Source organism: Peromyscus maniculatus, chromosome 23, assembly GCF_049852395.1.
Source record: "Peromyscus maniculatus bairdii isolate BWxNUB_F1_BW_parent chromosome 23, HU_Pman_BW_mat_3.1, whole genome shotgun sequence".
Taxonomy (NCBI): domain Eukaryota; kingdom Metazoa; phylum Chordata; class Mammalia; order Rodentia; family Cricetidae; genus Peromyscus; species Peromyscus maniculatus.
Window position 1 is genome coordinate 35,732,623 of NC_134874.1, and position 25,511 is coordinate 35,758,133.

At 40.8% G+C, this 25,511-nt stretch overlaps 2 protein-coding genes and 1 long non-coding RNA gene across 4 annotated transcripts in view; 1 reads left to right on the forward strand and 2 right to left on the reverse strand.

Moving 5' to 3' along the window:
- Positions 1-25,511, reverse strand: part of LOC121826239 (uncharacterized) — a 188,488-nt gene that overhangs the window by 76,594 nt on the left and 86,383 nt on the right. The gene's annotated exons all lie outside the window — the stretch shown is intronic.
- LOC121826416 (cytochrome P450 3A25-like) overlaps positions 1-25,511 on the reverse strand; it is a 79,950-nt gene that overhangs the window by 44,276 nt on the left and 10,163 nt on the right. Inside the window, exon 2 of the mRNA XM_076561119.1 lies at positions 22,473-22,654. The gene's annotated coding sequence lies outside the window, so the exon portion shown is untranslated. The remainder of the gene's footprint in view (positions 1-22,472; positions 22,655-25,511) is intronic.
- On the forward strand, positions 8,212-20,057 carry LOC143266847 (disks large homolog 5-like). 2 transcript variants are annotated; one of them, XM_076561123.1, is made up of 7 exons: positions 8,212-8,403; positions 10,371-10,530; positions 12,083-12,214; positions 13,285-13,468; positions 17,214-17,329; positions 18,271-18,365; positions 18,530-19,476. In XM_076561123.1, exons 1-7 carry the CDS (start codon positions 8,271-8,273, stop codon positions 18,592-18,594), a joined length of 885 nt encoding a protein of 294 aa, XP_076417238.1. In that variant the 5' UTR covers positions 8,212-8,270; the 3' UTR covers positions 18,595-19,476. The 2 variants fall into 2 exon arrangements, with proteins under 2 accessions (XP_076417238.1, XP_076417239.1); XM_076561124.1 differs by lacking the exon at positions 12,083-12,214 and having other exon boundaries at positions 8,239-8,403; positions 18,530-20,057.

A 25,511-nucleotide genomic window follows, 5' to 3' on the forward strand; every position in this document is an offset into this window, starting at 1 on the left:
CTGCCTTACATCTGTCCAGGTCCTTCTGGCTTTCAAAGTTATGAATTTTGGCTTGGTATTTTCTTTGACTGATGAATCTATTTCCTCTATTGTATCCTCTACTCCAGAGATTCTCTCTTCCATCCCTTGTATTCTGTTGGTTATGCTTGCATCTGTGTTTCCTGTTTGTTTACTCAGATTTTCTATTTCCAGCATTCCCTCTGTTTGTGTGTTCTTCATTGTATCTGTTTCCCTTTTCAGGTCTTGAACTGTTTCTTTCTCCTGTTTAATTGCTTTGTTTCTTGTGCAAATCAAGGTCTCTCCCTCCCTCTCTCCCTCCCTCCCTCCCTCCCTCCCTCCCTCCCTCCCTCTCTCTCTCTCTCTCTCTCTGTCTCTCTCTCTCCCTCCCTCACTGCCCCAAAGAACCTCTTAGATCAAAAAGGACTTTCCTCTTAGCAGGCATTTCAAGCTGTGATGCAGATTGACTAGCTATCAATACTCTTCCCCCATCCTGTCAGAAAACTGGTAGCAGAGGAAAAAAGTGACAGCTTTAGCTTTTAGTGACCTACAGACTTTTGCTACCCTATCATCTGTAAGTTTATATTTGAACACATTTATGATAGACTCGTAATGCCTTCACATAACCACAATAAGGATATATTTCTAGCACACAAATTCCTTTCCTGATTTATCCCAACTTAAATTTCATAGTTCAGTACAAAAGACCCAGATTAGTCAAAGCAATCATAAGCAACAACAATAGTACTTGAGGTAGTACTACCACAGATTTTTAGTTAAACTACAGGACCTAAGGAATTAAAAAGAGTATGGCTTTGCCATCCAAAAATAGTCATTGACTAATGAAATATAAGTAAGAACCTATACATAAATTTATATCCATATACACATGTGTCATTTAACAAGAAGTCCACAGTACATCTCAGGGATTTGACAGCAATACTACAAATTATGCAAATCAATCCCGATAGCTCTAATGAGAAGAATGAAACTCAATCCTTTATCCAGACCAAGCACAAAATTCAACTCCACAGGAATCAATGGCCAAATACCATGAATCTGACAGAAGAGAAAGTAGAAAACAGGCTTGACCTCATTGACACAGTAAATGACTTTCTGAACAGGATTGCAATAGTACAAACATTAAAAACAAAACTTATAAATCAAACCTCATGAAATTAAAGAGTATATGTACAGCAAAGATCACCATTACTTAAGTGAAAAAGAAGCCACCATCCTGGGTAAAAATCTCACCAGCTCCATATCAGAGATAAGCATCATATATAGACTATAAAAGCAACTAAAATATTAATTTTGTTTGATCTACACATGTGCAAAAAGGGAAAAGAACAATAAATTCTATGAAACTAGAATCAAACTTTATCCAGAAGAGAAAAAAAATCACCACAAGGAACAAAAAGCTTATCACCTAGTTGAGACCACAGCTAGAGTTCAATGTAACACAAATCTTAAAAGGTCTTATAATAATAATAATAATAATAATAATAATAATAATAATAATAATAGTAAAAAGAGTCAGATATTGGAGTAAGAGCTGAAAGATCAGAAAGGCAGAGCAGCAAGCCAATAGTTCTTACCCCTATGGAATCTCCCACCAAAAGATAGCTAGTGCTTCTCTCACACCACATTATCACTCCCTCTATCCACCCAGCTCTATCCTTTCTGTCTGTACAGACCTCCAGACATCTATGGTTCACTAATGGCTAGCTCCTCCTTCTGATTTTCAGACAAGCTTTGTTAGAGCAGAAATAAAATATTACCACATTTCCCCTCTTTTTGTCTAAAATACAAAAGGTTATAACTAATATAAGAAAAATTACACACAATATGTATAATAACTATATACGATACATATAGGCCATAAATACAATAAGTACAATAACTATATATAACATATAAAGGCACTAAATACATCAACAATGTCTAGTCCATTTGCATTTGTCAAATTCTGAAAGAATATACCATTATCTATCCTATCTTTGTGAATACAAAGGACTATGTCTAATTCACCTTCTATCCTAATTTGCATTACCAAATGAAAACTCTCCATTGATGTCTTTCAAACTTATACACTTTACACCTCTTTAGTGAGTTACTTTTCTGAATTTCTTAACAAGGAAAACTATAACTATCTAATCTTCAACTCCTTCAGAGACCCAAGAAGGAAATAATATTAGCTGAGTAAACAGGAAGTATAACTAAGCAACTTCCAAAATATGTGAGAAATGACAGAAACAGCTGGTTTCCTGGACAGTCACTCAAGATTTCTCTGCAACATTGGGACATCCATCTTTGGCCTACAGGTCTAGCATATCTGACAGATTCATCTATGAAGCAGGATTTTCTGAAGGGATGCCCTACCTTGTCTTTGCAAGGTGCAGCAGTTCTTTGTGTCCTGCTTGTCCATTTTGGACAGCATACTGTCAGCAGTTGATGTAAGGCCACTTTTGTGCCCAGTGGCTAACTTTTCCCACAAAGAAAGTGAATACCACATTGAGTATCTTTAATGCTAGTCATCTTCTTTGAAGTAGATTGATGCTGCCAGGAGTAGACATGTCTCATAGATATAAAAAAAGAAAAAAAAACCTATGTTATCATATTAAATGCCATATTCTGAAGATCACTGAAGTGCTTTAAGATGGCCTATCTATCTAAAATATATTTCTGCTTGACCTTGAGAACAGACATAATATGACTACCGGTTTCATTGTAATAACTAACTACTAATCTGCATTTCTTTATTATCATAAATAATGGCAATAACTTTCAAGGACTAGAAAATTGCATTGCATTGTGAAATGAACTGTATAGGAATGATACATTGAACAAGACTAGATATATATGTACAGTATTTTCTAACAAAATCAATCTCAAATATGTATCATTATATAAAATTTATATACAATATACAAAAATCCAATCCAATGTGAAAGATTTAAACCTAGTAGTTGCCTTCTAAAGGTAGATTCAATAATCTAGCTTTCTATCTTATCATATCTTTAACCTCTCTTTTTTATTTTCAGAGTCGATTCAATAATCTAATCTTTGTCCTCTCATTTCTGCAACCTTTTGTTTCAGTGGTTCAACATATGAAAGTCGGTCAATATAATCCACCATATAAATAAACTAAAAGAAAAAACTCCACATGATCATCTCATTAAATGCTGAAAAGGCCTTTGACAAAATTCAACACCCCTTCATGATAAAAGTCTTAGAGAGATCAGGGATACAAGGAACATACCTAAACATAATAAAGGCAACATACACCAAGCCTAAAGATACTCAATGTGGTATTCACTTTCTTTGTGGGAAAAGTTAGCCACTGGGCACAACATCAAACTAAATGAAGAGAAATTCAAAGGGATTCTACTAAAATCAGGAACAAGACAAGGCTGTTCACTCTTTCCATATCTATGAATATAGTCCTTAAGTTCTAGCCAAAGAAATAAAACAACAAAAGGAGATGAAGGGGATATAAATTGAAAAGGAAGAAGTTAAACATTCACTTTTTTCAGATGTTATGATAGTATACATAAGTGACCCAAAAAATTCTACCAGGGAACTCCTTCAGCTGATAACCACCTTCAGTAATGTGGCAGGATACAAGATTACCTAAAAAAAATCAGTAGCCCTCCTACATATGAATGATAAATGGGCTGAGAATGAAATCAGAGAAATATTACCATTTACAATAGTCACAAACAACATAAAATACCTTGAGGCAGCCTGTCTGATAAGATACACTTTAAGTGTATAAAGAAAGAAATTTAAGAAGATACCAGAAAATGGAAAGATCTCCTATGCTCTTGGATAGGTAGAATCAACAAAGTAAAAATGGTGATCTTACCAAAGGCAATCTTCAGATTCACTTTAATCCCCATCAAAATCCCAACAAAAATCTTCACAGAATTTGAAAGAACAATTTTCAACTTCTTATGGAAAAACAAAAAACACAGGATGGCCAAAGCAACCCTGTACAATGGTGGAATGTCTGGCATCACCATCCCTGACCTCAAACTCTAATATAGAGCTATCATATAAAACAACTTGTTATTGGCATAAAAATAGACACATAGATTAATGGAATCGAATCAAAGACCCTGACATTAATCCAAAGACATATGAACACCTGATATTTGACAAAGAAGCTAAAATTATACAATGAAAAAAAAAGAAAGCATCTTAAACAAATAGTCCTGGCATAACTGGATGTCGACATGTGCAAGAATGCAAATTGACCCATTATCTATCCCCATGCACAAAACTCAAGTCCAAATGGATCAAAGACCTCAACATAAATCCAGTTACACTGAACCTGATAGAAGAGAAGTAGCATAGACACTGAGAGCAACAATTAATAAATGGGACCTCCTGCAACTGAGAAACTTCTGTGAGGCAAAAGACAGAGTTGTAGACAAATTTCTAAGCAGTCTTATTAAATAAAAAACAATAGCCAAATATAGGGGTGAAAGCCTTAGAGATCTGGGAAATAGGAATAGCCACCACTAACCTTATCTCACCATGCTGCAGCTTTGAAAGTGAGCTACTTCCTTTCCACCTGCGCCATTATTACCTTGCTCTTCTGCCCTCTCATTGGCTCTTAGCCCAGCTACCTCACTTCCTTGTCACTGCCTATCTATACAGACCTCCCGGTCTCTATGGTTGGTATTGGGATTAAAGGCGTGTTTTACCAATCCAAAGTAAATTATTTAAAACTACTAGTTGTCTTTTAAAAGTAGATTCAACAATCTACCCTTTATTCTATCATTTCTATATTTTTTTTCAGAGTAGATTCAATAATTTACCTCTTATCTATATCCTCTTTTATTTCTTTTCTTTTCTTTTTGTTTAAACAAAAAACTTAAGTCTAATCTCCTTTGTTTAGCCCTTTTCCTGACCATTAGCAACAACAACTTGTAATCAATAATCCTAAACAATGAAAATTATCCCAAACCCATAAAAAGACAAAAAAACCACCTGTCCCACCTCTTGGGAATGTGGACATCATGTTCCTAAAATTGCTTCTTGCTGTTTGTGGGCAAAGGAATCTTTAGGGGATTCTGAAAATAAAAATTTTAGGTTAATTGTCAAGTTCCAGGAGAGGTAGCTATATCATTTGTTGTCCTGTCTCTGCATAATGCCAAAGTGCAGGGCTTATCTCAAGTCCTTGTTTGAGTATTCTGTGAAGCTGGATCATCTCAGCTAGCCATCTTGAAATTGTTCTGAGCAGTTTGTAGTCCAAATCTGATCTTTTGATGATGTTTGTCAGCTTAATGGTATTATTATTGTCCGTGCAGAATCATCATTGTAGCGCCCCATCATCTTTCTGGAGACTTCAAATTTGATGTTAGGCCTGGTCATGATTCTCTGCAGCAAACTGACAGAGACTCCAACACAAAAACATGTATAGGCTGCTAAATAAAGCCTTTTTTCTATAATTTGTTATTACTCTATATTACCATTAATATCAAGAAAACAGTTAAATACATACATATATATATAAATCTTATAAATATTGTTATAAAATTCATACATTAAGAAAAGTTTAAAAAATGAAAATAGAACCAAAGAATCAAGATAAGTGGCAATAGAATAGTCCTTTAATTTTTTGTTTTCTTCTGTCCCATATCAGAAGATGGCTCTTTTTTTGAGATGGTACAGAGATTTTGCATTTTCTGTTTAAATGCTTGGGGTTAGAGAGGAGAGAGCCATTCATCAACTCCAAAGCCAACTTTAATTTTTAATTGAAGTGAGACTAAAAAAAGACGATTTGTGTTAAGTGTCTGTAGAGAAGAGCAGAAACTAACATTTAGGAAGAATTATGGAATTTTATATGTGATATACCAATAGGCTAATTTACTCCTTTTCTTGGGACATTTTTTTCCAGATGATTTGTCCTTTTCTTCAGATTTCTCTTTTGTCTAGTGTTCTTCAGATTCCTTAGCCTTCATTCTCCTGAAAGATAAAGACAAAAAACCTTCCCCAAGCCTAACTTTAGAAATGTTCCTTTTTGGCAAGTTATATCTGATTAAATGAAAAGCATTTGTTAGTGGTGTAAGTAAGTTTAAATTGGGTGGTCATGCTGGTTGATGAACTATCATCTCTTCTAATAAAGAGGTTTCTCTTGTTCAAATCTAAGCTTTATCAATTTTGATAGTATCCATAACTTTTCTTCTCCTGTAGAAACAAAAGCAAAACCTCATCCTCAAGGTAAAACATATCCTGGTTTCCATTCTGAGGTCAGCATATCTTTAAAGTATATAAGGTGATTTAATTCTGTAGTTTTTTTCTATTATCCAATGTCTCTCTGAAGCTGTTGTTTCTGTCTCATTAGCATTGAGAAAATTCAAAGTTAGAAGAGCATTATGTAATCAATTTCTGGGTTTTTTTGTTATCCCTTTCTGTTTATTTAGCATATTCTTTAGAGTTCAACTTGATCTTTCTATGACTTCTTGGCCTATAGGATTACGTGGTATAACTGTAATATGCTTTATATTGTAATAAGCAAAAAAATGTTTCATTTTACCAGAGACATATGCTGGAGCACTGTCAGTTTTAATTTATACAGGAATAACCATGTTGGCCATGACTTCTGGCAAATGCATGATTACTGAATCAGCTTTTTCAGATCTCAGAGCAGTTGCCCGTTGAGATCATGAATAAGTATCAATAGTGTGGTGTACATATTTCAGTCTTCCAAATTCTGCAAAGTGAAACACATCCATGTGCCAGATTTCATTTTTCTGAGTACCCTTTGGGTTACATTCTGCTGATAATGGAGTCTGATTGTAAAAAGAACAAGTAGGACATTTCCTTGGCTTGTTGCCAGGTTATGGATAAATCGTTTTTTAAATCTTTACTATTGACATAATATTTTTATGAAATTCTCTGGCCTCCAGCACATTTCCTATCATTAGTTTTTTGATCTAGTCATTACCTTGTGCTAGAGGGCCTGGCAGACCCATATGGGATCCGATGTAAGTTATATATAAGGGATGTTTCCTATTCCTGATTATATCTATAAAAGCTAAAAGCTTAAAAAAGGATATAGTGCCTGGTCCTCACACATTATATACTTTTTCTGATTCCTGCCATCATTTCCTGGGATGAAAGGCATGAGGACCAGGAACTAGAGCCTTTTTTAAGCTTTTAGCTTTTAGCAGGAGTTCATCTGGATCCATTCAGATGAGAAGTCAGAGGCTTCCAGTCTGAGGAAACAGGATTGACTGAGAAATTGGTAAGCTGAGGTTAGCTGTGGCTTGTTCTTTCTCTGATCATTCAGCATTCACCCCAATACCTGGGTCCAGGTTTGTTTTTATTAATACGAACTGTTAAGATTTGTGCTACACAGAGTCAACTAGACAAAATGACAGCCTACAGAATGGGAAAAAATCTTCACAAGCCCACATCTGACAGAGGGATGATTTCCAAAATATATAAGGAACTCAAGAAACTAGACATCAAATTACCAAATAATCCAATTGAAAAAATGGGGTACAGATCTAAACAGAGAATTGGAAACAGAGAATATTAATTGGCAAAAAGAAATTTAAGGAATTGCTCAAAATCCTTAGCCATCAAGCAAATGAAAATCAAAATGACACTGATACCATCTTACACCTGTTAGAATGACTAAGATCAAATCCATTAATGACAGCTTATGTTGGAGAGGATGTGAAACAAGGGGAACACTCCTCCACTATTGGTGGAGTGCAAACTTGTACAGCCACTCAGGAAATCAGTAGGGCAGTACCTCAGAAAGTTAGGAATCTACTTATATTAAGACACAGCTATTCCACTCTTGGGCATATACCCAAAGGATGCTCAATCATGCCACAGGTCACTTGCTCAACCATGTTTATAACAGCATTATTTGTAATAGCCAGAACCAGGAAACAACCTAGATGGCCCTCAAATGAAGGATATAATAGTATGAATGTGATATCTGTACACAATGGAATATTCCTCAGTGGTTAAAAAAAAAAGTGACATCACGAAATTTGTAGGCAAATGGATGGAACTAGAAACTGAGGGAGGTACAAAGACCCAGAAAGACAAATATGGTATGTGCTTACTCTTAAATGGATATTAAATGCAAAGCAAAGGGTAGCAGATATACCATGTGACATCAGCACATGGACATTCTACTGTCTCCTGGAGAGCCCTGGCATTCCATGTGATGTCACCAGTGTTATGGCAACACCAACTGTCATTGGGGCATTGGTGCAGTGCCTCTTGTTTCACCGACAGACATGCTGACTAGACTGAACAGGATTCTTGGGAGACAGGATGGCGAGCACAGGGAGATCAGAGGGAGGCAGAAAGAAGGTGGCTTTCAGTCTCCATGTCACACATCAAGAAACAAATGGTTCTGGGGAAATCACAGTGAGTCCTGGGAACGGGAAGGGGAGCTTCCTGAAGGAGGAAGGCTTAAGCTGATCCTTTCAGGAGTGGGGCTCAGGAGGGGAGAGTTTCTGAGAAGCAATGGGCCTATCCTGGTCCTCTGAGTTCTTCAAGAGCAAACCCAGAGTTGAGGATTTTCCATGGTTAGTTTGCAGAGAACCAGGGATGGTCAAGACTGCAGCTACTAGGTTGAGGGCACTCTGCTTTCACTCTGAGTGGGAGGGAAGCACAGAGGGACTAAAGAGGTTTCAGTTCCAGTCCTGATTTCACCCACACTGGATTTCTTTTGATGTGTGTCACTAATAACAGGGAGAGTAAAGTCCCCTGGCCAGAGCTGGAGAGTCTCACATTTTAAATAACAACAACTGGCAGGGCAGGAGCCACCAAGTATTGCTGCATGTCAGTGACCCCTAAGGTTTCTGAGTTCCTGCCCTCTCACTAGCCAGTCCTCTTTCCTCTACCTTGTGTGCAGGACTGGGACATAAATCTTTTTGTATTTGTTCTTGGTGACTGAGGGCTCACCTGGGGATGCCCAGTCCTTAAATATTTTCAGGCATACCTATCAGTAGTTGATAACACTTTTGCTAACTTCATGATGGCTGAAATGTATTCTGCTGAAGGTTTTAGCAAAAGTTCCATCATTTCCAATACGACTTATCATTGTTCTGACAGGACCCACATAATCATCCCCCATTCCAATACATTGTAACTGCCCCGTGGATCTTCTCTAATGTGCTTGTTCATCTCATGGAACTGATCATCCTTCCCCATTATCCTGAGCGAATTTCTTAGCATCCTTAATTTCTCATCTTATTAGCTTGCGATTATAAGAATGAGAAGAGCCATTTCTGGGAAGTGTTTGGAAAATGACTCTTGCTCTCCACACATGATGAACTGTTGAATTAGAATGAACTAGATTCTAATGAATCAGAGAGATCTCAGGATTGGAAGGAGGAGGTTCGCTGAAGGCCTTCCCCTGTTTCTCAGGAAAGGCTCCTGGAAAGGGCAGCTTGGCTTTTGGTGAATTGGGGAAGAGCTTGTTATCAGATAGGTGATGACCATTGGCAGTGGCCCTAACAGTCCATTCTCTGGAAATTCTATTGTATCCTGGAGAGCCCTTGGCATCTTCTGTGAAATCACCAGAGTCTGGGCAATGTCAACTTCCCTTGAGGCATTCACTAAGTACTTATAGAGTTCACCAAATTGACATGTTGGCAAGACTGATCACACTGATTGGCAGAGAGAGCCCTAGTTTGCTAAGGAGGTGAGGCTAGAACTGGACCTTCTAGTATTGGGGTTCAGTGGCTGTGATCATGAAGCAATGGGCCTATGCTGCTTATCCGGGTTCCTAAAGAGCAGATCCAAGGTGAAGGATTTCTGATGGTTCAGTGGCAGAGGGCCAGGGATGGTCAAGTCTACAGTTGCTGTGCTTCGACCTCCTTCAGTTCATTCTGAGTGGCAAAGAATGCAACAGGATGCACAGAACCACTAATGCAGTATCAGAATGGGATGTTGTTGCACTTTATGTCTGATATAAATACCAAGGAGGGAAATTTTCCATCCATGTACCCAAGTCAGAGACATTCAGTTCCTTTTAGTCATGGACACAGGTTATGAGGGCTGCAGGCAAAGAGCACTAGGGACTCCTGGACTTCCTTGCATCACATCAGGTATGATATGACAATTCCAAACCAACATGTCTGGCCTTGCTTATGTCTTTCAGGGCCAGTGGGGCTGCAGTAGGGGATGAGGCATATATCTAGCCATGGTGATTAGAGACAGACACATGGATTATGAGGCCCAGCTTAAGGAGAGCTGCTCTGATCTTTGAGGGCTTCACTGGGTTCCATGCTTTTCCTCTTCCTCGGGCCTCCTCTTGGGACACCACATGATCTTCTTGGCGTATGCCATTCATCTGTACAAATACACTTGTGTTTATGTACCTACAGGGACTGTTAGAAAGGCATCATCCACACCCTTCTTCCTCACTGAGCAAGAGCAGCAGTTGAACCAGGTGGAAAAACTGAAACTTCAGCTACAGATGATGACCAATGACAGGAATAAACTGCGTGAATTCCTGGCCCATTACAACAATGAGTTGAACAACAGGTATTCATCATGTCCTGTTCTCTGGTGACTGTCTTGACCTTACTGTGTCAATTCCAGCAGTCCTTAGGTCACTGGAAGCTGCACCTACAGGGTAATCTGCACAAGCAAATTTTCCTGAATGCATCTGAGAGGCAGAACTGAAGCCTGTAGGAGTGAGATGGGACACAGGTTGTTCTGATTCCTCCTAATGAAAACCAGAGCCTGTGGCCTGAATCACAATCCACAGAGAGGGGCACTAAGGTGTAAGATCACAACATGCATTTCAAGAGACCTTGGCAGGTGTCGGCTTGTAGGAGATGCTGGGTGCTCTGAGTTTAACCTGAGTCTCTGTATTTGACCAGATATTTATTTTTGCTTGTTGCTCTCGGAGCAGATTGAAAGGCCTGGTGATCCTTCTTGCTCCATCTGTGTGTGAATGGAAGGCTTGGAGTCCATCCCAGCTCCTCTCTGGTCTTGTTCCTTATACTGTGAGACAATGCCACCCACCTGAATTTCTCTGGCATCTTAATTGTGGATGGGTTTGTGTGCATGTGAATTGCCCTATTAGGGGTCCAAATATCACAAACATGGTAGTCTCAGGTTTTGCGCTTTTCACCTCCCTCTCCCTTGATAAACCATTAGATTGCATTCCTTAATTTAGTCCCCAAAGTTCATTCCCTTTTGTGGACATTGACTCATTCTTGAAACTAAACACCAAAGTCCAACAATCAAAATTCATTACTCAGCTACACTTGCCAACCTGTCCAATCAGATCTCAGCAACTCACCCTAGCACAGACTTAACCTTTCTATTTAAAATCCCACTGCTGAAAAAAGCCTGCTGGGTGTTGTCTGCCTTTGCCTGATCCAGAGGCAGGCTCCCAATGCCATGCTTGCCCTGCTGGGGAAATACATCTCTTTGTGCTCAGGATTAGGTCTCAGTGTGTTCTGTACTGTCTCTGAGAGGCTCCCTTAAAGTGTGTGTGTGTGTGTGTGTGTATGTGTCCCTTCAGATCTTTTGAATTGGATATTGATAGTAGTCCTGAGGATTTGCCTGATTCAAAGATTTCAGGTGATATAAGTGCTGAAAACAGGGAGCTCCACTTTGAGCATCACTGTACTCAGTCTCTGTGCTCACACTGGTGCCACATTGGAATCCCCTTGGGAGTTTATAAAGACATCCTCACAGAGTGCCTCATGCATGGCAATACTGATGATGAATTCTGGGTATCCTTGTAAGGACAAAGCATTTCTGTTCTCACACCAGTTGAAATGTCATCGCAGTTTTCAGGTAGGCCCACAGTGGTGGACCTTCTTAGAGTGCTAGTCTACCTCTCCAGGCCTATTGAGGGAGCTCATGGAGCCCTGTCTCCCTCCCTGTTGACACCCAGGCTTTCCTGGCCCTGGAGCAGGGTAGCAAGTCTAATTAATGCACATCATGAATTCCCGGTACATAGCATTCAGGGTGTGATATTCAGTAGGCTAGGGTAGTACAAAATATGACCTTAACTCATGGGGTCCCTGAGGTCTGTGTTCACAGGGTTCTTTGCTCCTGGGGCTATGCCCTACCACAGGCTGAATTCAGAGAATGAGATGCAGAACACAGAGTATAAGACGGATATGTCAGATGTGAAGAAATTACCCAAGGAATTTAGTGAGGCCTTGTACAAGTGCACAGAGCTGAGTGAGAAGACCAAAATCTACCAGTGAGTGCCTGACTTGGGTGGACTCCAGAACTTGGTAAGGTCTGCTTCTTGTTGTCTGAAGTTTCTCCAGTCCTGCCTGACCCTGCTGCCAGGAGGAATATGTCCCACCTGCCTCCTGAGCAAAATGGTCCCAAATAAAGACACAGAAGCTCACATTACTTACAAACTATATGGCCAATGGCTTAAGTTTCAGGCTAGCTATCTCTATCATCTTAAATTAACCCAATTCTATTCATCTGTGTGTTCCCACATGGCTGCTGAATGCCAGACTGCTGGCATGTTGCTCATTGGGTGGCAGCTGGCATCTCTTCCACCTCTGCCTTTCTTCTCTGTCTCTCTTGGACTTTCATGCCTAGCTCCTTCCTGCCTTGCCATAGGCCAAAGCAGCTTATTTATTAACCAATGGGAGCAATACATATTCACGGCATACAGAAAGACATCCCACAGAATCTTCTTCCCTTCTCCACCTTAAGCCAAAGTGAGGGCTGTGGTTCTAGTCTGTTTACCTTTTAGCAAGCAGCCTGCCTCATTCCTCTTGGACTTGTGCCTCCTAGACTGAGTTCTCCTAAGTGTGAAGAGTCTGAGAGCCCCTCCCAATATTTTCCTGTCAGCTTCTGGAACTTCTATACAGAAAACATAGTTTGAACCATGAATGGTTTCTGTGGCTCTGGCAGGAGCTTACATAGCTGTTTTCTATGGGACACATGGATGGAAAGTATTCCTGATGGGTCTTCTGTCGCCCTCAGACCATGTTTTCCCTCTACCTGCTCATGTTTTCCCAATACTGTGAATAGTTAAGTACCAGGGTATGTGTGTGGGAGGCAGCAGATCCAATCTTCTGAGGTACATGGATCCCTTTTGCTGTTAGGGTCTTCAGAAGTAGTGTAAATCTTTCTGGAATTTGACTATTATCTGGCTTCTGCCTGTACCTGAGTGATGCTGCCATGGCTAATGAGGGCTCCAGCCCAGGGCTGTTGGGGATGGGTACATAGGACCTTGCAGGAATCATGGTATTGGGAGGCAGGAGTGGCAGATGGAATCTGAGAACATCATTTCTTGTGATATTTCAGCACCCTCTACAGTCAGCACCTGAGTGAACAGACTCAGCTGAAGGAAAAAGTGAGAATCTTGCTAGAGGACAAGAAAAAGCTGCAGGGGGAGCAGATTTTACTAAAAGAGTCCTGTGAGGAGGCAAAGAGGCTCTGTGAAGAGGTCCATGAGAAGATCTATGACCTCTGGACAAGGCAGCTGCAGGTAGGTTGAAACGCCAGGGCCCACCTGGCAACCTGTCTGACCATACACACACATACACATACACAAATGTAACCATCTACTCAATTACTCAACTGACCCATCCCATCCAATAGTTCACTTCTGTGATCATTCATAAGTCTTTCTGGGAGTTAGCCTTTTAGGCAAGCAAACCCTACTGCTCTGCTGGAAGCCGCAGCCCATTGAGGGAGACAGGTCAATCACATACCACTAACCTGTATGTCAGTATGGGAGGAGCCGTGCTATGATGGGAGCCACAGAGATCTGAGTGAGTCAGGCCAAATGTCTGGGTCTCATTTGCTTTGCAGGGGTCATGTGAGATCAGAGGCAGATACAGCATGGAAGGAGGAACACCTCCTGAAAAAGCCAAATGACCCGGGCTCATAGACTACTTTTTGGGTGTCATTAGACATTTTACCCTCTTGTTCCCAGACTGCCATGGTGTTCTCTTTACCTGGTCAAGCCCTTGCTTCACAGTGACAGAAACTAAATTATCAGCTTGTCAGTACTGTTTGCTGTGAGTGGCATTGGCCAGTTCTCCCATCCTGGATCTTACATTCAGAAGCTCACTGGATGACCAGGGATGTGGCAAGGGCTTATGACAGGTGGGGGTCAGGTTGACAGATTTGAGCCAACTGCATCAACGTAGCCTGCGGAGACACAGCATGCTTCCCCAGGCATTTTTAGTCCAAAATGATACAGAATTGTGGGACTTTCTTATAACAGCTAGTGTGAGGAGTCTAAAACCAACTGGCAATGTCATCCTCATCCAGTGTGATGTCCTCCTCACTGCATTCTGATCACTGATGATTGGAGGGGTGTTTGTCTGTGTGTGAGTATGTCTGTCTGAGGGTGTATATACATCTGTAGGTGTTTTGGAAGGTCTGATGATGATATCGAGTGTCTTCTGTTGCTTTCTCCTTTATTCCCTTCAGCCCGAGTCTCTTACTGAACCTGGAAATTTCTGTTCTGGCTAAGTTGGATAGCCACAGATCTTTGGATCTCCTGTCTCCTCACAGTAGACCGTCCTGTCTTTTTCTGTCTCATTTCATTGCTAAATGGTTCCTTTGTTCAGAAAGAGAACTGATTTGTTGGTTTCTCTTCATTTTTAAACATGTTTATTACTTTGGAATTAATGCGTCTTAAAATAAATAACAAAAATCAAACAATGGAGCTACTTTAAAAATGAAAAAGTAGACTTCTTTACTTTCACAGCCTAGAGGTAACTTCCCAGGAAAGGTCTGATTTGTCTACTGGCTTCACAACATGTAACCTGATATTTTGAAGCTCACTCTTAGTCCAACTCATAGTTGTATAGAGTGCTGCATTTTAGAAAAGTGCTGTGGATGACCTAAATAACCTTCCACTGACTGGCCTGGGGCTGTTTTCATATAATGTGCACTGTAATCTGGTCAAAAGTTGTTGGGAAATGACAGAGACTTCTAGTCTCTGGTGCTGTCGATGTCTTCTGTGGAGGAGTCGGGGTAAGTTTAGTGAGGAGACTATGATGGTTCAACTTAAATCTATCGGGAGGCTTCATGTCCCACCCTCTTCCCCCAGCGCTTGGTTTTGTGTGGTCCAACTCAGTTGTGCAGAGGTTGTTACTTATCTGTATGATCAGTGAGTCTGGTGTTAAGAACTTCCCTGGGAAGGGAAATAAGTTCAGGCCAGGACAGAAGAGCTTGGCTGGGTTTAAGAGGCTTGTAGACAGCAGCGAGGACCCACTATGTCCCCCCCTGGAGTAGAAAAGGTGCTGCAACATTCTAGTCTTCTACCTTGCCTTTCTGGATTCAAGAAAGGTGTGTGTGTGTGTGTGTGTGTGTGTGTGTGTGTGTGTGTGTGTGTTGTTGTTGTTGTTGTTGTTGTTGCTTTTATGTGTATCTTTGAGAAATGAGAATGTGTGTTTGAGCCTCTGTGGGTATGTTTACTCTCTCACGGAACAATGGAACATCTTTAAGAATGATGGAGATGGATTTCAATGAGAAAGTACTGTGCCTAATCTGGTTAGTACCATTTTGCCTCCATCAAAGAACAGATGTTGTTGCCCATCCTTCTGCATGTCCACACAGCTAACTACAACCAAAAGCCACGTAACTGATGCAAGCTAAAAGTTCTTCAGGTATCTGTAGAGGCAGAAATATTTATCTGCAAAGAAATCCTCTGGAGAAAAACAATGTAATGGGGTCCATGAAGGTGAGAGAGAGGCTACAGAGACGCAGGAAAGGCCGGAAAGATTTGTGTCCCTCTCTGCTCTGGGTGAAAGGAGGCTGGTCACTGATGACTTCCTGCATCCTGTTTTGTTCTTCTTCTCATCGCTTGCTGCCATTTTCCATTCACCTTTGCCCTACTTTGGTTCAGCTAACCTTGCCCTTGGAGCTGGCATGAACTTTATTCTCAGAGAAATTCTGAACTGCAGAGGTGCTTGTGGTTGCATCAGAAGTCCCACAGCTATGCTGAGGTGTGAGATGAGGTTGTCTTAGGGTACCGCTTAGGCCCATCATACTTTCTAATACCCACTCCATGTTGTGTCTGCAGCACTCAGAAACTGCTTTTATTCCAAACTTCTTCATAATGAGTTAAATTCAGCCTGATGGAGAGTTGAGAGAAATGAGAACTCTCAGACATTGCTAGTAGTGTAAAATGGTGCAGCCCTATGAGAAGGTATGTGCAATTATTCAGAAAGTGGAACTGCAGACTTCAGGTGGAGCATTGATTCCAGAATGGAAAGTGGTGTCCACAGAGAATAGGGGACAACAGGGATACAGCAGGACTCATCAGAACAGCACAACTAGAAACTCTTCAGATACCCATCACTGATGAGTGCAAACATACAATGTGGTCCATGGGATATTGTGAAGTATGGAATAATATATGCAGTCATTTGGCCATGAGTTAGTCAACCTTCTGTTACTCAAAGAAATCCCTGACACAATCAACTTACTTGGAGGAATGTTTAATATAGACTCTGGATTGTAGAGCTTTTCTAGTTTTCTGAGCTCATTCCTTTGGGCCTAAATGGAGGCAACCTGTGGTATAGAGAGCTTCTTTAGGAGGAAGCTGCCCTCCTTGGAGGCCCTGGGAAGCACTGAGTGAGAGCAAGGGGCTGGTCCACTGCCATCCAGTGTTTCTGTGCTGGGGAACTAAGCCTTCAATGCACAGACTGGGGAAATTGCTAATAGAGTTAGATTACAGATCATGGAACCCTGGTGTTCACCTGTCTGTGTACAGGTTTTCAAGGCAAGCACTGCATTGACTTATCTACCCACTGAGTTCTTCTCCCAGGTCACCAGGCATGCACATGCTATACAGACACACAAGCAGGCTGTACATCTGCACATATAAATTAAAAATAAACTGAAAAATTATCAAAACCAAGTAAATGCACACAATATTCTCCACATCCCTGTGCTCAGAGCATCCTGTGTTTCCTGCCTCCAGGCAGGAATATGGGTAGAGAGTGTAGGTTAATGAAAGGTAACTTTGTTCTCCATAGTATCCCAGGTGATCTCTTCTTACATAAGTTATCTGGAAAACTAAGTGTGGATGAAATGTAGTGTGCTTGTATGTGTGCATCCACATGCATGTGTGTGCTAGAGAGAGAGAGAGAGAGAGAGAGAGAGAGAGAGAGAGAGAGAGAGAGAGAGAGAGAGAAAGAAAGAGAGAGAATGCATGTTTATGTACATGGTTAGGACAACCTCCCCTAAAAACACAATCTTCTAATGAACAGGAACTTCAAAATCATGAGGAAAATCTTCAGTCCCTGATGAAGCAGAAGGAGCTGTTCACCCGGCAAAGGGACTTGGCAGTAAAGCTGCAGCATCACTTCACTGTGTCCCAGATGAGGTAGGAGCCCAGGCTTCCAGAAGCAGGGGGATCCAAGTGGGTCCGCTGTACCTGGATCTCCATCCTCTTTGAGTTTTGTCAATTGGCAAAGCTGCCAGCCACGGGCAGGGAAAGAACGCCTCAGAGTGTCGTTGATGGCTCAGTCAACATGAAGCAATATGCTCTCTCCTTGCTCTTATGGGGACTGTGTCCCCTTCTTCCTTTCTGAGAACTCTTGTATGCTCTAGTATCTCATCTCTTAAATTAGATCTCCCCACAAATATTCCCATAGCAGCCAGAAACTTGGAAAGGAGGATCATTGATCATGAAGGAAAGTGTGTCCCCTGCATCTTTTCCATCAGGAACATCACGTTTAGAGAGAAGTGTCCACCTTTTGCAAATTTGCATAAAGCACACTCCTGCTGACTGCAGGCTCTCTGCAGTGTTTATCAGTTTCTCATGAGAAGATTTACTCTTGGTCATAAACAGAGTAGTCGCTGACAAGTTAATCCTATGCAGGGTTCTCAGCTGTAGGAATAACCAGATCCTTCTTTGCATTGCTGTGTAGGCTCCACTAGAGGGCAGGCATAGAGTTTTCCAGGAGGTTCACTTTCACCTGGTATCTAATCAAGGCCAGGGATATTGTTCCTGAACTGTGCCTAAGACTTTAACATACTGATATTTCTCCAAAATGATGTCTTTGGACTGTTGGAGAAATATGCTGGTTTTCTTTCTAATCCAGCACAGTATGTACTTACCAGTCCAACTTCTAGCAGTTTTTAAAAGCTAAGAAAAAAAATCCTGCCCAGGTGCTCTCTGACCCTTTTACCTTGGTGAAGCAAGGAATGAACTCAGGTGAAAGGTAATGCTCAATTGTCTAGCTGAGTAGTGCTGGTGGGGGCTCAAAAGCTGACATGGCAGGTCTCCATCAGGCTTGTGCCCCAGCTGCCTTCCTCCCCTAGGTTTGAATACCTCCAGCAGGATCTGGAGCAGACCACAGACCAGGAAGAGAGCCTCCTGCAGAAGGAGCTGCTGGTGCAGAAACACTATGTTCCAGGCAAGTAAGCCACCATTGAGCCCATCACCAGCAGCCAGGGTATTCATGGGGTTTGTTTTCTTCCTTAACTTTTGTTTACTAGGGATAAATAGGGCCTGATTTTTTTTGACAGTGGCACAGCAAAACTGATTCTGAATATTTTCTTTGCTGGTTTTCCCTAACAGCACCTCTTCAGAAAACTGAGAAGGCTGGAAGAAGCCAGAGACACCTTGAAGGCATGATATTCTAAACCCCAGGTTCACAGCCTCCTCAGAAAATGCCACCTCTTTTCAGCTGTGAACTCACGAGTGAGACAAATATCAACCTACCATCAGGCGATCCAGCCACAATCTGATCCCCATCTGTGGCTCACTATTCCCAGAGAAAAGATTGTATCACAAATAGTCTGAGATTCAGAGGACATAACACAAATTACTAAGAACCCTGACATCCATCAGCACGTGGCCCCAGTGAGGGGCAAAACAAAATGAAGAGGACATGTGGGTGAGCAAGAGTTCTTCTGTCAGCTTACTATCAAGGGCTTTGACAAGCTGACCCCATATGTGATAGAAGTCTGACAAGGAAGACTGTGTTAACATCACACTGCCATCCAGACAGACCACACCCAAAAGCATGAGATTCTCTCTACTGCAGTGCTGAAGCAGACACCATGTCATGTGCAAGTTTTGCTGAAGATTATTCACTGCAGAGAATAAGCCAGTTCCTCACCTCATTTTCTCTCCCATAGTGAAATTCCAAGTGATCCTGAAATTTGCTTAATTTTTTTGTTTATATGTTGGGATATTTATGCTTTGGATTTTGGTTTTCTTCATTTTGGTTTAAGGTTTTGTTAATTTTTGTTATTTCTTATATTCTTATCATTGTTTTAATAGTTCGCTAAGGCTATACATTATATATAAGGACTGCTGTTTTGAAAGCCCCGATTGAGTAAAATGAATGTGTTTTATGAATAAAATGCAATTTAAAACTTCACTCTGAGACTCTTCTTTAGGCAGGCAATGTTTCACACTCCTGTAAACCCTGAACTCTCAGGCTTTGATGTATCTCAGTAAATTCCAGGAATCTTGAGCTGCACAAGGATTTCCCAGCCATTGGACTCAGAGCTATTGTCAGACCCAAACTACTCTAAAAATTCTATACCTGTCTGGTTCATTGGTCAGGTTTTTATGGGGTAACAGAATGAATTTCTATATATACAAAAGGCTATGTTTTAGAATGACTTAGAGGCTGTGGTCCGGCTAATGGAACATTGGCTGGTTATAATGGCAAAATCCTCGAATCCAGGAGTTGCTCAATCCAATATGCTTGATGTCTCAGCACATCAGCAGTATAGTCTGGAATCCCAAGGAAGTTGGCTCCAATGCCAGTGAAGGCATGGACTTGCTAGCAAGGTGAGAGCAAGCAGCTAAAGAGCAAAACTCCCTTCTTCCATTTCATTATACGGGCTTCCAGCACAAGGTCTGGCTGAGATTACAAGTGGGGTTTTGGGGTTCAAAACATCTGAGTTATAGGTGTTTCTTTCTTCATCAATATCCAGATTAACAGAATGTCTTTCTAATGCAAAGATGAGAATTACATGTGGATCTTCTCTCTTCAAATTAAGCAAAAATACCTCACAGGCATGCCCCTCCATTTTGGGGTTTTAATGAATTTCAGATGTAATAAATTTGACAAACAAAAATAGCTCTCACAATTGCACCCTTATCAACTTGACACACAATTATATCTTTTGATGTCATGATTAATTTCCAAATGTAAAACTATAACCAGGTCTTAATATTGCCTAAACAAGATATAATTACTCCAAGTACAACACGAACCCATTATGTATTAGACCAGCTCAAAATTATGCCTAACATGATTTAATTATCCCTTGTAGTTAGAGTTTTCCTGTGTCCACCCAGCTCCTTCAGCAACTCAGACCCGAGTAAACACACAAGAGACTTATGTTACTTATAAACTGTATGGCCACGGCAGGCTTCTTGCTGTCTAGTTCTTATATCTTAAATTAACCCATTTCTATTAATCTGTAAGTTGCCATGTGGCTTGTGGCTTACCCATACTTTATATCTTACTTCTCCTGGTGGCGGTGGCTTCTCCTGACTCAGCCTTCCACTCCCAGCATTCTCCTCTCTGCTTATCCTGCCTATACCATACTTCTTTCCTGGCTACTGTCCAACCAGTGTTTTTTTGTTTGTTTGTTTTGTTTTGTTTTTATCAATCACTCAGAGCAACACATTCACAGCATACAGAAAGTCATCCCCAGCAATTGCTGTACAACTGCAAACACATTATAAAGTTAGAATAAGTGGCAATGTTCCTGGAGGGACATTCTTTTAGTATCTCAAATTTAAATATGATAACCATCAATATACTACCTCTTTTGGAATAAATTTGGTTTTATTTATTTATTTTTGTTTTTACATTCTAACCAAAATTTCCCCTCCTTCCTCTCCTCTCAGTCCTTCCCCCAAACTCTACTCTTCCTGCTCCCCATCCATTCCTCCTTTTTTTTCTCTTCAGAAATGGGCAGATCTCCTGTGCATATCTGCCTGCCATGTTATATCAAGGCATGACTTTTTACATTAAGGCTGGACACAGGAATTCAGTAGGAGGAATGGGTCCCAAAAGCAGGCATTACAGACAAGCCCTGCTCCCACCGTTAGGAGTCTCACAAGAAGATCAAGTTATTCAAATGTAAAATACATGGAGAGGACATAGGTCAGTCCCATGCATGCTCCCTGGTTGGTAGTTCAGTCTCTGAGTCACTATGAGCCTAGGTTAGTTAGTTCTGTGGGATGCTTGTGGGGCTCCTGACCACACTAGCTCCTACAAATATTTAATTGTTTATTCACTATTTTATGTTGATTGGTGTTTTGCCTTTATGTATTCCTGTGTGAGACTGTCAACTCCTCTGTCCTGGCGTTACAAACAGTTGTGAGTTGTATGAGATTTTTTTCGTTATTTTAAAAAATTAATTATATCATATGATAAGTGTATAGAAATCTTCTGATTGGTATTTAAAATAATAACTATCTATCTACTTATTTTGTGATGAGGAAATAAATACATCTATACAATAGAGAGAGAATGAACATACAATACACGCCATTCCATTCTGTCATTCTGTTCATATGAAGGTCAGTGAACAAATTAGGAGGAGTCAGCTCTTTCCTTCCACCCAGCTACCCATCTCATTGGCCTTTCCCTGGTACTTTTCATGATCAACTTGTGGCTTTCTGCCTTAGAGGGTTTTCTTGTGGTTCTGAAAGTTAGAGAATATTTTAATATTAAAAGGCATTGTGAAAAATTTGTGCAGAATTTTGTTTCAAATGAATAATACTGTTAATTAACATAATAGTCACTCAGAGTTGAAGGCAGGAAAGAGCTGACACATCAAGCCAGCCACTTGGAAAGTTCTGATGCCTCTTTGGCTGGTGTCTGGGAGTTGGGATTTCAGTTTATCTTTATATTTATATAGGCATGTATATGCAGTTAGGTATGGTTGGACATGTTAGGTATATCATGTAGATACTTATAAAAATATGCACATAACTATACTCATAGTTCTGTATACAACATGCATACCATACACATGCATACCAATGCCACAAAGGTTGCTTGTTTATATTTAATTTCTTGTTATGCCAATTTATTGAATATCTAATTGGAATTCAAAGTATAATTCTGTATGTGTGTGTGTGTGTGTGTGTCTGTGTGTGCATGCAAAGGTGTAGACACATACATGTTCTTAAATGTATGAATGTGGGCACATATTTGTGTGTGTTGTTTGGAAATAAGCATGTGTATATTGTGGTACAACATGATGGTGCCCTCTTCCTTTATCATGGGGTAATAGTGCTATTACAGTGGGATGGAGCATGCTTGATCATGCTTCACTCTGTGCATGGAACTTCCATGCTTCTAGAACACTGATGTTGTCTACCATGTTATTAACAACGTGTCGATGTTTCATGATCTTTCTCAGATAGAGATCTACAATCTATGTCAAATGTTAAGTCCCTCAGATACCATTTGACACCAAGCAGAGACAAATTTTCAGATTAGAGGAAATCACCCCCATCAAGTAATTCTAACTATGCTTACTGGCTATCCAGAATTTGGTGAAGAGCAGGAAATTGTGGGTTCCCAGGATCCAGTGATGCTGACAGAAGACTTCCAGGTGGGCTGTTCCTACTGCAACTGCTGCCACAGTGATCCAGGCTGAGACAGCAAAGGGGCATCTCTGCTGGGCAACTGTATAACTTCTCTTCTTCCAGATTCTGCTGCTGCAGACAGGAAAAGGATTTCAAGATCTGTGATTAGATAGCTGGTTTATTTTATTTTATTTTTTAATTTATTTATTCATTTATTCATTGATTCATTTATTTATTTATTTATTTATTTATTTGTTTGTTTGTTTGTTTGTTTATTATGTACACAGAAGAGGGTACCAGATATCATTACAGATTGTTGTGAGCCAGCATATGGATGCTGGGAATTGAACTCAGGACCTCTGGAAGAACAGTCGGTGCTCTTAACCTCTGAGCCTTGAGGCGACCCTCCCTAAATCCTGTTAGGCTTTGAGGGTAGCACAATGCTTACACTTCATCTAGAAATCACAGGAAGAATTTCCCCACAGTTTTTCTTTTATAACTGAGATTTGATTGGTTGAGGACCAGTAGAAAAAGATGTTAATTCAGTTTTGTTCTCTTTCTTTTTGCATGCCACAGTTCTTAAGTGTAGGTTTCCATCCACAATAAGATAGAGGAATGGAACACTGTGATACCTTGCCTAACTCCTCAGATCTCTAAGGTACCTCCTTCCCATTGTCCTTCAAATGTCATGTTAGGGCAGGAAAAAAGCATCCATGGAAAAGAAGAATAAAAAGGAAACCCAACAATAAAGGACACTGAGTTAGAAGGATTGCTGGAAATCTGTGACCAGCCTTCAGGGATAAACTTTCAGGGAAGGAGAGAGGCATGAGGCAAAGGACAGTGGGCGATTGGGAAGGGGTATTCTCAGAGGGATATGTACATTATTTTCAACTCCTAATCTCCACTTGTGTTTGTTAGAAAAGATGAAAACAGCTGAGGCAGAGGCAGCACCTGTCCCAGGACTCCACTTTCCAAATGGGACAGGATGAACTGCTGTTACACTGCTATCCAGTGAGTGACAGCCTCAGAAGTCATCAACTACCATGATGAGAGGAGGTAAAGAAAACCTCATGGCTTTCTGCTTTCTGGTCAATCCCACTTCAAGGTGTGTTTAATGATGTTGAAGGGACAGGCTGGAGGGCAAATTTCAAACAGCTCTGTTCCCCAAGTTGCATGTCCTGCAGATGGCACAATACAAGCCTCATGATGAGAGACTCCTGATGATAAACTGAGAATCAGAAATGACAGACCAATATTTGAACCGTGTACATATGGACTGAGTCTGACATTTCCCCAATGACCTTCCTCTTCTCAGCAGTGAAGTTCTGTAGTAGGAAATGATGATTGGATGGAAAATTGTCCCCAAGCAATGATGATAACTGAAGCCTTCAGGCACCTACCCTAATTACCAGTACAAAGACATCTGCATAGCTTCACCACCTATGTGCTTCCCTGAGCAGAGTGTGGCCTAGCCTCTGTGACACTATACAAGGAATCATTGTCATGGTTACATGTGTGCCCTTGACACATTGGCAGCTCACTCTATTAAAGTGGTCTGTGATTCACAACAATAATAACATGAGCAAGAATCAATTTCTGATAAGTCAGTGCAGACATTCTTTGTGGGAAGACCTGATCTCACATCTGTGAGTGGACATGACAAGAAGCTTTCTTGAAAAGAGATCATGAAGGCATGGTTCATTTTTCCAGGGGTTTTCAAGGTAGAAGACAAATGACATTTTGAGAAGTGTTTCCATAGCAAGGACAAGAGGGACACACTCATAGTGCATGCCATGAATGACATACAGGAGAGGACACCATACTCACACTGCATAACAGGCCCCATGAAGATCTGTACAACCCTCATGTGCCTATCAAGGCAGCATCTAGATCAATGGAGGACCAGCCTTTGTTGTTATATTAACCCCCTGTGATATCCATTCTTGGGAGCAGATCACAGAAGGAAAGGCAGCAGGGACGTTGTTGGGACTCTATTTTGTTATCTTTATTGAGAAGCAACAATTTTCCACACGATCTGATGGTGCCTCTTTACTATGGCAACAGCCACCAATGCAACAGCACGGACTCCCCCAAGCACCACTGTCTCTTCCCAACTTCCCCTTTCTATTTGTGTAATATGTAGTTTATTTCATCTGGAGTCTGTGCTGTGTGTTGGTGTCTGTGCCCATTTGCCTTGGAAAGAGCCAATGTTCATGAGAATATACTTGAGATGTAAGAGAAGAACAATAAATACAGTACTCTATCAATATCCACATGTTATTTTTATTCAGAAAGGCTGAGCATAATTCAAGGCTAATTACAAATACAAAGTAGCTCCAGTCAAACCTGCACTCAAAATTATCCGCTGCTTCAACCCTGAAGAGAAACAGGTACCAACAGTCCCAGAATATCAATATAACCAGGCTTAACTCTAACACATAAACTGCCTGGACACAGCCACACACTTAAAATACACCAGGCCAAAACGGCCCTTGAAAAGGCCCATGCTAAGCACCTAAAGTGAAAGTAGACCAGGATTAACCATTAAACCATGATATCAAGACAGAAGTATTCCAAAGCCTAAGGATGAACCTGATGAAGACCAGAAATAACGCCTACATTAGCAATGGCTTCCCTCACCCAGAAAGGCCAGGGACCAACCCTAGGAATGAAAAGGCCAAACCGTGACCTAAAAGAGGCCTTCACCCAAACCTAAAGCTGAATAAGCTCTGGCTCAGAGGAAAAACAGAGGTATTCCTGGGCCAGTCCATTAAATGGAAGAGCCAAGGGCAAAGGAGAAGAAGGAAAAGTAACAAAATGAAATGAAACAAAAAGAAAAGAAAAGAAAAGAACACCCATGCCTAACCTTGACCCTGAAGAAGGCTGGCCCCAACCAAGAGGGAGATGAGTTCTACTGTATCCCTCAAAAGAAAATGACCTGGCTCAAAGAAAGAAAAGGAGAGTATCTATGTCCCAACTTTACCTGGAC